The sequence below is a fragment of the Acipenser ruthenus genome, chromosome 28, assembly GCF_902713425.1.
Source record: "Acipenser ruthenus chromosome 28, fAciRut3.2 maternal haplotype, whole genome shotgun sequence".
Classification (NCBI taxonomy): domain Eukaryota; kingdom Metazoa; phylum Chordata; class Actinopteri; order Acipenseriformes; family Acipenseridae; genus Acipenser; species Acipenser ruthenus.
This window is the reverse complement of record NC_081216.1, coordinates 2,786,164-2,798,416: the sequence shown is the minus strand read 5'-3', so window position 1 is coordinate 2,798,416 and position 12,253 is coordinate 2,786,164. Positions and strand designations below refer to the sequence as shown.

Here is a 12,253-nt window from a genome sequence, read left to right as displayed (position 1 = left end):
CCAGGAATTCCCGCCAGCAGCCCAAAGAAAACACTTAACTTATCAGCACATCAGATAAGAAACCTTTCTTTTGTATCCGAATCTGCTTGTGGGAGACCCGATGACGTCATTGTTTTCAGTGATAGCAAATCCAAGATAACGACAAAGCTGAGTTGGATATACTTCATGTTTTTGAAGACACTCGGAAGGCAGGGTTTGCCAAATTGGCTTTTCTTTTAAGCCAGATTTTACAATTTTGTCTTTTTTTTTCAATGGTTGTTTGGCTTTGAAAATAACAGTTGGCATTCTTACATATTTTTGCCTTTTTTATGTCTTTGTCAAATTATTATTTTTATTTTTTAGTATGAACTTGAGATTTCTTCTAAAATGTAGTAACAGTATTCAGTCACGATACTCATACACGGCGCTAGATGGCGCACTAATCCCGATACACATCAAAACAATATCCTTACAAGTCCCCCCAAAAAAACATAATCTTGTTTGTTTTTTTTTTTATTTTCTTTCTTTATCCAGTTCCGTTTTCATGGGTCACATGTTTGCTCGCGAAAACCACGACACTCGATACCAATTTCAAAATGACATCCAAACGAAAGGCAATTACGATAGAGGAAGGAGCTATGTTCGCGTTTCAAAGGCATCAGATGGCACAGAAAACGCATTTTGTAATCTGGGTAGAGTTCCCACCCAGCCAGCTGTGAAAGCATTGGATTTCAGTCAGTTTCCTCCATTTCCAGTCTGTGTCTCCACTCACGACGGAGTTTGAAAGACTCAATGCATTTGTTCAAGCTGTCAACGCTGACCCTGAGGAAATGTATAAGGGGCTCTCCACACACTGAAGAACCTGCACAGCAGCCTTTATGATGAGCGTGGAACTCCATCAAGAGGGGAATTTGGAGCAACGTTTGAAGCCGAAGCAAAGCAGCATGTAGCCGCTCATCAAAACCATGAATGTTCTTATAGAAGCAGGTAGAAAGCCGCCTCCCTATCCAGGATGATCTCTGCATGGGAGCAGCGGCTGATACCCCAGCAAGCTCTTGAGCTAAACAGCAAGAATTCCATTAGCTCAACTTCTCTTTGCTTAGAGATCCTCACTATAGGAAGATTTTGCACACAAACTGGTGAGAGGAATCGGTATTTGGTGGAGCTGTACCAGGCGATACGGTTACCATTTGGTCTGGGATTCGAAAGCATAAAAAATCTGCTTGGACAAAATCCATTCAAGGAGTTGGCAAACTATGCGCTTGCGCAGTCGTGGAGAGAGAGAGGATTGGGATGTGGATTAAGCGTTTTTACTTTACAGCTACCTGAGGTGGGCTGTCCCGGCTGGCCACTCGGGGTGCTTCTGTCCTCTGTTGAGCGGCGGTGGCGATGGTGCGCTGGACGGAGAGGGTCCGGTTGAATCGCTCTGGGGGAGCAGCGGCGTGGTGCGTGTCTCACGGATCCCTAGTCGGTCAACAAGTCTCAGCGAAGACCCACGACAGGGCATCAGCATTGGTATGGCGCTCCCCAGCCCAGTGTTGGATCTGGTCGTTGAAGGGTGGTCTTGCTCTGTCTGGATGCCCTCACTGCCCACTGTGTGCGTGACCTCGCTCAACGAAGTGGCGCTTGTCCGTATGGAGCTTCAGCTAGCCGGCCGCCTCCAGCCGTTACATCTCCTCGCACAGGCTGTGCAGGGTCCTCAAAGGTCAGGGTTTTATCTAGTTCATATAGTATGAAAACTAAGGAACTGACCGAGACGAGAAGGCATGAAAACAGTTTTTCAATTTTATTTAAAAAAAAAAAAAAACAATTCCACTTTATCAATTATTTTTCACATACAAGCAGTTTTTTAAAAAAAATACCAATATAAACACTGAAGACATTTTTTTATCTAAGAATTCGAACTTTTAAATAATAATAAAAAATAACAGCCACTTTACAGAAGTGATCAAATTGACACCAGGTAAAGTGAGGATGAGTATGGAGTCAAAGAACGCACAGGGCGAAGAAACTGCATTGCACCAATATTAAAACCTTTGCATCAAAACAGACCAAGACAGCTACTGTACACATGTATTCAACAGAAACAGGCTTTGGGACAAAAATACCCATTAGGTGTGTACTGAGCACTCAAGTATTAGCTAGAAGACTCCCCCCTAAACCTTTTCACTGTAGGTTTACCTTTATATAGTCATCACAACCTATTTTATAAGTGCGGCTCTATATTTGAAAGCTATTGCAAAGTTCAGAATTTAGCATTACAGCAGGTGAAACGGTCAAAACACGCACGGACGCAGTGGTGGACTAAGAACGTGGTTCTACATTTAAAAAAACAACGCGTGGATACTTGCGGAGTTCAGAGCTTCCAAAGCTGTACCGGATGTGTGCAGGCTGGGTTTGCATAATGTTCAGCAGGTCGGAAAATAAAAACGAATGCATTTATACAGCATCAATCATTTTCCAACCAGAATCTTTTCACATGTAGTGTGGTATTCATCATATATTGTCTTTTTTTTTTTTTTTTTCTGGCACCAAGGTGGCTGATAACGCCGAATAAATGGGCAGCAGTGTGGAGTAGTGGTTAGGGCTTTGGACTCTTGACCGGAGGGTTGTGGGTTCAATCCCCAGTGGGGGACACTGCTGTTGTACCCTTGAGCAAGGTACTTTACCTAGAATGCTCCAGTAAAAACCCGACTGTATAAATGGGTAATTGTATGTAAAAATAATGTGATATCTTGTAACAATTGTAAGTCGCCCTGGATATATATATGCAAAACCAGAACAGAACCGTCACCGAATGCTGTTTTTAGTCTCTCCTGTGCCATTCACGTTAAAATATTAAGAACAAACACATCAGGGTTTATTAATTGGAACAAGAGTGGAGGAGGAGGAGGAGAGAGAGAGAAGGGAGGGAGGGTGGCAGAATACTGCACTGTGACAGAGACGTTATATAAAAACTTTTGTTCATTTTCTTAATATATTTTAAACTGTTTATTTAGTTTTTTTTTTTTTTTTGTCGTTTTAAAGATGTTGTCCGTGTCTTCTGCAGAGTTCGTTGAGCTTTTTGTCCTCCGGCTGAACAGCGTGAGGGGGAGGAGGAGGAGGAGATGAAGAAAGCCTCTTCCTCACTTCCGGCAGGTCCGGTGTGGGGTCTGTTTCTTCTGGATCTCGATCCGACAGCGGCTTCGCTGATCCAGCCAGGGAAGCTCGAAATTCCTGCAGGGAGACAGAGAGGGAAAGCATGGAGGAGAGGACAGTCCCAATGCCCAGGAAGGGGATCAGGTCCCGATTCATTTTAAAATCAATTGGACCTGAAAAAGAATAATTGACTCCAACCCTGTAAGTGACTGAGCCACTCCAAGCTGTACTACAATTTATTTCTCTCTTTAAAATAAACCACACACACTGCCCTAATTTGAAGATTTGAAGCAAATGTAACCAAGTGTAATGCTAGCAGGAAAGACCCTGTGCGCTGGTGTGATTTTGGCCTCTGCTTTTTTTGTTGTCATTTTAAAACTGTTGTCATTTTGTACCTCCGAAGTTAAATTAAAAATCTTAACAGCTTTTAAGTTAAATGATCTGATACAGCAAAACATTTTTCATCCAACTAACCATACATACATCCAGGCATGAAATTAAGACTCCTATTCCACGCCCGTTTCACCCATTCCAGGTTTTACTACCAGCTTGATCAGCCACAGTGTGTCTGGGTAACAAGATCAGGTGCGTCTTATTAAACTCCTAGTAAAACCAGGAATGGATCAAAGTGCTGTGCAACAGGAGTCTTAATTCCACCCCTGATACAACAACACACACATTTACAAATATTGAAAGAAACTTAATAAATTTAATGACAATCCCTTCGCTGAAAAAGTCGAGACATCTGTCATAGAATTTATGTCGTTTCTTTTATTTATTTAATTTACCCTAGTGGAGTTGTGGACAGCACAGCTGCAGTAGGCAGTAAAACAAAACAAATAAACATGTATTTATAAAACATAAATAAGGGCATTGGTGTTTTTTACTTGCATTTCGAAGGCTGCCGTTTCTGTTAAACTCTCATTAGCCCCTCTGCGGCCCTGGGATACCATCTTGAAATAAATTTACGAACACTGAAACAGCTCCTCACTCATCACGCTTCTACAGAGTGCCTTCCTCAAACCCTCCAGGACTTCTTAATCTTTGTTATCGACCTTTGAACAATGATAGCCCAGTTTGTTTAACCCTTTCAGTCCTGGCAGGACCTCACGGGACTCTGGTACAGTCAAGAGCACACTCAGAAGTGCAACACATAGACGTGATAACAGGCAAGTAAATACGAGATCAGCTGCATTGTTATACAAGCGAGTACAAACATGTTTGAGGCCAAAGGTTCCTCAACTGTAATTACACAAGTTATTTTTCATTATGTGGGGTTTAGAGTACCAACAGGATTTTAAAGTTGACCAGGTGTGTCTTATTAAACTCACTGTAAAACCAGGAATGGATCAAACTGCTTTGCAACGGGAATCTTGTTTCCATCCCTGAAGTGTCTCCATAGGTAAATGACAGAGAAGGCCGATGATTGGAGACCACAGAACAGGAGAACCAATGAAACAGAGTAACGGAGAGGAAGGGGCGGGACTTACTGCTGTGTGAGTTTTGGTAACGGCTGTCCGAACGCTACGACAGGCAGGAAAGGGGTGATCATCAGAGACTCCACTGGGAAGAGGGACAGACAGGAAAATGAACAAAAACGCAGCTTAAGATCAGAGAAGGTAAAAAAATAATTGACAGAAAAAAAAAATACTTAACATTGTGCGCCTACACCACAATATCACAACGATCTTCAAATTCACGTGGGGCTGACTTTCCCCTGCTTAAACTACTTCCTTGCTCTCCCCTCCCCTCCCTCTCCCCCTCGTACCATCGTCAGTCTCTGGGTAGAAGGAGGACACCTCTGGCTCTGACTCCTGGATGCCTTTCTTCTTGTACATGCGCTGCTGCAGCCGCTGAAACATGCGCTGCTCCCTGATGCGCTGGATATCCCACCTGCACACACACACACAGCGATCAGAAGCCATTAGACAAAGCTCACAGGATCAAAACCGTACAATTAGTCGCATCAAGCACTCATTCGTAGTGGTAATCCTGCGACGAGAAACCTTGGTTTGATACAAATCCAGGGCAATTTCACTGGTGAAATGACCCAGCTGCGGGTTACAGACGTGGTTCGCACGGGACTAAAAAAAAAGACACAGGGCGTCAGAGTTTGAAATTTTACAGGTGGTCTCGATGTCCTGTTTAAAAAAAAAATAATAAATTGCGAGGACCTCTAAAGAAAATTATCAGGGATAAAAATAAATGGGACAATTTGCGTGGTACTAAATTTATCGTTTAAAAATTTGGCGCATCCGGTAAAGGCGCTCCGCTTGGAGCGAAGGATGCGCCCTCTAGCCTGGAGGTTGCCGGTTCGAGTCCAGGCTATTCCACTGCCGACCGTGGACGGGAGCTCCCAAAGGGCGGTGCATAATTGGCCGAGCGTTGCCCGGGTGGGGAGGGCTCAGGTCGGCCAGGGTGTCCTCGGCTCACCGCGCACCAGCGACCCCTGTAGTCTGGCCGGGCACCTGCGGGTTTGCCTGTAAGCTGCCCAAGGCTGCATTGTCCTCCAACGCTGTAACTGAGGCGGCTGCATGGTGAGTCCGCAGTGTGAAAAAAAGCGGTCGGCTGACGGCACACGGTTCGGAGGACAGTGTGTGTTCGTCTTCGCCCCTCCCGAGTCCGCGCAGGGGTGGTAACGGTGAGCTGAGCCTAAAATAATTGGCTATTTCAAATTGGGAGAAAAACAGGGTAAAAATGAATTGGCGACTACTAAATTAAAAAGATAAATGAAAAGGAATTTCCCAGGCCACCTGTTTTTCTGGGGATTTTTAGTCCCATGCGAAATCGGGCTTCACACCCCAGTTGGGTACAGCCTGTTCTTAGTTTACGTAAAAAAACAAACCTTTTTCTCCTCTTTTCATCTAGCTCCAACTTCGCGTGACGCTTCAAAAAGACGCTGTCATCCAAATTCTAGAAGAAAAAAAAAAGAGACGCCAAATGATTTATTATTTCAATGTTGTTTTCCTGATACACAGAAACACTGTGCACGTGTATCTGGGTCACACAAACACTGCAGTGCTACACCGGAGCCCACCAAAGGGACTTCTGAACATTGAGGGCTGCTTATTCAAAACAGTGCCCCGGGCTTTTTACAAACCCAGAAATAAAACGTTGCAGAATTACTGTGGTTCGGCATGTTTTAATATTTTCAATAGAAGCCCATCTTACCTCTACGAAATCAGGGGGAGTCATCTCCTTCAAGGGTTCCATAGAGTGCTCTCTCCAGGAAGGGACTGGGAGGAGACCAGAAAAAACAATTAAAAACAAGGTTACGTTTTTCTGAAAATCACCGTCTAAGGCAGGAGAATGACTAGGAGAGGCAACAGTTTGGAGGAAAACAGAAAATAAACTAAATCAACACATTTATAAAAAATCCACTCGCTAGGTACAGTAGGTATAAAATGTGTAGTTTTCAAAGAAACTCTTAGCAAAAACGGGCGTGCACGTAATCTGTACTTTCATTTAACAAACTGGGCGAGCTGAAAATGAAAATACATGTTTTAGAATATGCAAAAACACATTATATAAATAAAACGTGTGTGTGGGAGGGGGGAGCATGCAATACGTATTATTTCTCAGCTATCCCCACTCTCATTGCCAGGAAGGAGGGACTCACTGGCTACGCTCCCCTCTTTCTTGCTGGTGGTCTCGCGCCGCGGGGAGGGGCGGGGCTGCTGCCAGCGGCACAGGTACATTTCAGTGGTGGACATGAAGGGCAGCTCCTCTGGCTCCACACCCGAGCTGCGGGGCTGCGGGCTCGGGGGGCTCCCCCAGAGCGGTGTGGGGGAGTCTCCCTGCACCCTCGCAGCCGCGGACACCTTCTCGGGGGTCTCCTTGCTGCGCAGCTCCCACTGGAAAGGGCCCCCCCCGGGCTCGGACTCCTTCAGCGGGGAGAACTTGGGGGTCTTGCCCCTGGCTTTCGTGAACTCCGACGTCAGCGTCTTGACCGGGGTCTTTGTGTTCCAGAAACCGAACTTCCTGCGGGATTTAAGGATTGTGAGGTCAGTGACAGTGATTGTGTCTCGCTGTGGCTCATCACCCACCCACCCCACCCCAGAGCCGTTTCAACCATTGCTGGGTGTTACTACAAACTTGATGAGCCACAGCGAGACACAACAAGCATGGATGCGTCTTAGTAAACTCATAGTTTAGAAAAAAACAAAAACAGGAATGGTTCAAACTGCTATGCTATGGGAGTCTTATCTCCATCCCCCGAATTAGGAAAACTTATTTTCTTATTAAAATAAGCAGACGCTTTTTATCGAAAGCGACTTGCAGAGACTAGGGGGTGAACTATGCATCACTGCTGCTGCTGCTGCAGAGTCACTTCCAATAAGACCTCGGTCTGAATTAACAAAATGTGCGACTTCTCGAAATGGGGAAATAGAGGGGGAGCGCTGTGTTCGGTTAGTGACAGAGCTGCGTTACACAGAACACCAGGGGAGCGCCTGCCTGCCTGCTGTACCGCTTGTGCCCCTTCCCCCCGCGTCCGAAGGGCACGGGCTTTGGGGAGGGGGGCTGCGGGGTCTCCGCCCCTCCCTCCTGAGGCTCCTCCCTCTCGCTGTGCTCCGACTCCGCCTTCACCAGCTGCATCCTCCTCTCCATCCGCTCCATCCGAGCCTGCAGCTGCCAGGGAAACAAGAAACAAAAAAAACACATTCAAACTGGAACCAGCCCTGCTGCACCCATTCCAGGGTTTCCGAGCTCCCCTTGTTTAGCTACAGGGATGAAATAAGACTCCCACTGCACAGCATTTTGATCCACTCCTGGTTTCACTGTGGGTTTAAGAAGACACACCTGAGCTTATTACCGATACACCGTGACTAATCAACACATTCAAACCTGGAATGGGTGAAACAGCTATACAACAGCAGTATCCCTGAGCTATATTATTGAAATGAAGGAATTTGGGCGCACTGCATCTGAACTGATGGTACTTCTGTAAGAGAGAACAGGATGTGCATGTGGAATAACAAAGTTAAATAAATACACATTAGAAAGAAAGAAAGAAACAACCAGGACGTGACTCAGCAAGTCAAAATAAACATTTTTTTTCTACAAGCGGTTGCAAGCAGGGTTGGGGTCAATGCCTGTTAAGCCTTCCCCAAATCCAATTGCTTTGAAGGAATTGAAACCAATAGTTTTGTGACATAACTGCTGTGCTTGTTCAGCTGCTTTCATTTTAAGCCAATTTCACCGACTCACAAAACACTGACTTCAGTTTGAGTCATTTGTTGCCACAGCGAGAAGCTCATTTCAACAGAACACTGCCAATAGCAATTGTGATCAGTGGTGTATTCGGATTAACTGAAAGGGAATGGTAATTGGAAATTGTTTATAAAAGAAATAGGAACTGAAAAACAGGACTTCACCCCATGGGTTGTAAACACACACACACACACACACACACACACACGTGGGTGCAGCAGCTGCTGCAGGCTCCCACAAAGCCAGGCCCCCTGACCGCCGGTTCATACAGACAGGCTCAGGGATACACACAAGGATTCAATCTTGGGAACTCAGAGATGGAAATAAGACTCCTATTGCATTGCAGCTTTCACCCATTGCAGATTTTACTTGACAGCCCCAGTGTGTCTAGGTAACAAGCTCTGGTGTGTCTTATTAAACTCATAGTAGAAGCAGGAAGTGACTAAACTGCTGTGCAATGGGAGTCCATCCCACTGACAGCGACCGCATTTATATGAACTATAACTGTATACACTGGGGGGCTAATCAAGCTCCTAGTAAAACCTGGAACGGGTGAAACTGCTATGCAATAGGAGTCTTAGTTCCATCCCTGTACAGTTATTGCACTAAACGAGATCACCATATCTATTGTGCAGCAGTGTGGAGTAGTGGTCAGGGCTCTGGACTCTTGACCGGAGGGTTGTGGGTTCAATCCCTTGTGGGGGACACTGCTGCTGTACCCTTGAGCAAGGTACTTTACCTAGATTGCTCCAGTAAAAACCCAACTGTGTAAATGGGTAATTGTATGTAAAAATAATGTGATATCTTGTAACAATTGTAAGTCGCTCTGGATAAGGGCGTCTATCTGCACTATGGGATAAATGCAGCCAGGAAGCATAAAGCATAAATTCATTTTCAAATTAAGCACGTTGGAACCTCTTGAAATTAACATTCTATTCTGAAGACAAACTCCTCCGATCAGATCTATATTACACAAAACAAAGCCCTTACACGTCTCTATTTTACAGACGCTATTCCATTAAGGAGTCCATCATTGTCCAGCAATATCCATATACCAGTATGTATCACAATCTACAAAAAATAAAAACTACAAACATGTCCACCGACACTTTAAAAGAGACTTTGGAGGTCTTGGAAGCTAGTGTTTGTACAATACGGTTAATCTAATAAACTATATCAAACCTTTAACATGGTTTACATGGATCCTGCCACATCACTGTTATTATTAGTACCCTTTTATCAGTTTCATAAACCCGACTGATATCTTTGCAGGCAAGGTTCACAGAACTGCAACACCACGATAAACAACGCCAGTACCGCCAGCCCTGCCAATTGTATTGCTAAACAGATGTTAACCCAAAAACACCTTTTCCCAGCGAGTGCCTATCCTAGAGTTTGCATACTAGACAGGTAATATAGCTCAGTCCTGTTATCAGCGTTATACGCGGATGCACCTTTAATTAACCCCTTTGCGTACCGTTTCCTTCTCGGATTTCAGCTCGTCGATCTCCTTGTCTTTCGTCTGCAGCTGCTGCTGCTGCTGCTCGATCAGGTCCAGTTGCAGCAGCAGGATCTGTCGGAGGCAGGTCGCCTGGGTCGGTCTTTTTTTCAAGTTTTTCCACTTGCTTTCCATGTTCAGCTCCAAAGACCCCGCTCCGCCCGCCGCAGCCTCGGTGCCCCCGGGGTCTCTCTTCTTAGCATTAGCTGTAGTGTTAACCGGGGTCCCGGTAACCGTCTTAATATTACTGGCAGCCTGTCCCGTTATGAATACGTTATTATGAATCCCCTCCAAACTCAACCAGGTCTTCCCCTGCCCGAGACCCAAGCACCCCCCCTGCGCTTTGTTCAGCCCGGCAGCTCCGCCGGGGTTGCGGCTGCCGGGTTTGTTTTTATTGCCGTTGTTCTCCTTCAGCTTGCGGTTCTTGCCGTGGTGGTGCTGGTTCTGGTTCTGGTTGGCGCCGTTGTGGATGTTGCCCAGCACGGCGGGCAAACCGCCACCGTGTCCGGGTTCCAGGACCGGCTCGCCCGGTTCTCGCTTGATGTTGACACCGCTTTGCACCTTTTCAAAGTCGGGCTTCTCCGGGTTTAAATCTCTATCAAGCTTGAGCCCCCCCGGTTTGAACACCGTGGATCTCATAGTCATGATTTACACCCCCCCCCCCCACACCCCACACCGTTTCCAGGCGTCCGGTGGGTTTTTATTAATGTTCGTGTTAAAGTGTTTTTCGAAAGCCTTCGTCCTAGAAGAGAAAAGAAAATCTAATCAAACCAACAGCACACTGACACGAGCGACTCTTATTTATTTATTAAAACACACATGCCATTTTATCCAGTTTGTGGTTTACCTGTTCGCCTGTCTAAGTTACTGTGGTCTTTACAATCCCGTTTGAAACGCATCGCAAGGCTGAAGAAGAAGCAGCCTCCATTTTGCGTGTCCTCACGCTCCCGCACTCTTTTAAAAAAACAAATAATACAGAAATACATTGTCAACTATTTTAATAAATACGACCACAAGGGAAATGTCCCGACCACTTACCTGTTTACGTGTGTCTTTGTCTTTAAAAAAAAACCTCTCTACGTGTTTATGTTTTATTTTATAAAAGGATTCGAGGTTTTCAATCACAACTGCTGCTGCTCCTCCTCCATTTTAGATCTGGCTAAGGTGTGAGAGAGATAAAACAATAACAGTTATTATTTTACTCGTTTTCACCCCATTTCTCTGCCTGTTTCAACTACAGCCCTTGATCGCCAGTACTGTTTGAAGTGCCTCTCAAGGCGCATGCGTAGCTCACTCAGAGGCGGATTTCGGCAGCTCTGCATTTTTCTAAAAGGCGTGCAGCAAAGTGAGGACCAAAAAAAGATGGGGTCGTAATTGCTGCTGCACAGGAAGTGATCCTATGAAGTGGGACCTACTGACGTCATTAACGACTGAAGGTTCGGCTGAAGGTTCTATAGAATTTCTGAAAAATCGAATTCTACACATCATGCTACTGCAGTACACTTTCCTTACCACTAGAGGGGGCCAGAAGCTAATTTGAAAACAAATGTCTGAAGTTCTGAATTTTCTTTTATGAATTACCTTCGTTTTACCACGCTCTCACTGTGCTTTATTACACGCTGATATACTATACAATGCACAGAGACGCCTTTATCCAAAGTGATTTTTGAAATACAGAGAATCCAAAAATTAATCATATATAAAAACCAGAGCCCCTCGATGCAATTATAGCGTCATATGTCACCATAATGCAGTATAAACCAGTGCTAATGAACTCCCAGATCTCTAACGCGCAGAGAGAGAGAGAGAGAGAGAGAGAGAGAGAGAGATCGAGAGATCGAGAGATCTCGCTTTGCGGCTCAAATTGGAAAAAAAAACAGCTAACTGTGATTTTGGATTCACATCGCATCCCTAACACAGACATAACGCGACCGCGGTGAGCAGGGAGGGCTGAATCCGCTTACGAACACACCAAGAGCCGCGAAGAAACCAGAGGAAAGTCCCGACTCAATAGCGTTTTTTTTGCAAAGGTGTATTTATTTCCCGCTAAAGTTCCAGAAGAAGACATAGACAATGGACCCCAATAACAACAACACCGGTGACTATCCCTTAGCGCTGCGCCGCTGCCGCACGGTGCTTATCAATCACGGACCGTGTTGTATCGGTGTTGGAAACGCTGTATGCTTATAATCTTGCTGGATCAAAGTCTGCTTGTAACTATATAGTAACGACTTGTATCCGTGCAATGGTTTGCAATGTGCTTGGTGATGCTAGTGACAGTCTTTGCTTAAATGTGAGGCACAATGTTTCGCAAACCTAGCCTGAAAACATGGACTGTTGGGCGGACAGGACAGCCACTGACATCGGTGGGTGTTATATGCAGCTTATTGTGAAAACCATGCTTTACCCTTGCAATTATTATTTTTG

At 45.3% G+C, this 12,253-nt stretch overlaps 1 protein-coding gene across 5 annotated transcripts; it reads right to left on the bottom strand.

Moving 5' to 3' along the window:
- Positions 1–1,750: 1,750 nt before the first annotated feature.
- On the bottom strand, positions 1,751–11,185 carry LOC117434457 (male-specific lethal 1 homolog). Of its 5 annotated transcripts, none has more exons than XM_034906870.2 (10): positions 10,865–11,185; positions 10,674–10,780; positions 9,806–10,568; positions 7,577–7,740; positions 6,737–7,098; positions 6,289–6,353; positions 5,963–6,030; positions 4,886–5,010; positions 4,608–4,680; positions 1,751–3,195 (listed from the first exon to the last, which is right to left on the bottom strand). In XM_034906870.2, the coding sequence occupies exons 3-10, from the start codon at positions 10,469–10,471 to the stop codon at positions 3,105–3,107; spliced, it is 1,614 nt and encodes a 537-aa protein (XP_034762761.2). In that variant the 5' UTR covers positions 10,472–10,568; positions 10,674–10,780; positions 10,865–11,185; the 3' UTR covers positions 1,751–3,104. The 5 variants fall into 5 exon arrangements, with proteins under 5 accessions (XP_034762761.2, XP_058859119.1, XP_033912908.3 ...); XM_059003136.1 differs by having other exon boundaries at positions 7,577–7,746; positions 10,865–11,182; XM_034057017.3 differs by having other exon boundaries at positions 7,586–7,746; positions 10,865–11,181.
- Positions 11,186–12,253: the final 1,068 nt, after the last annotated feature.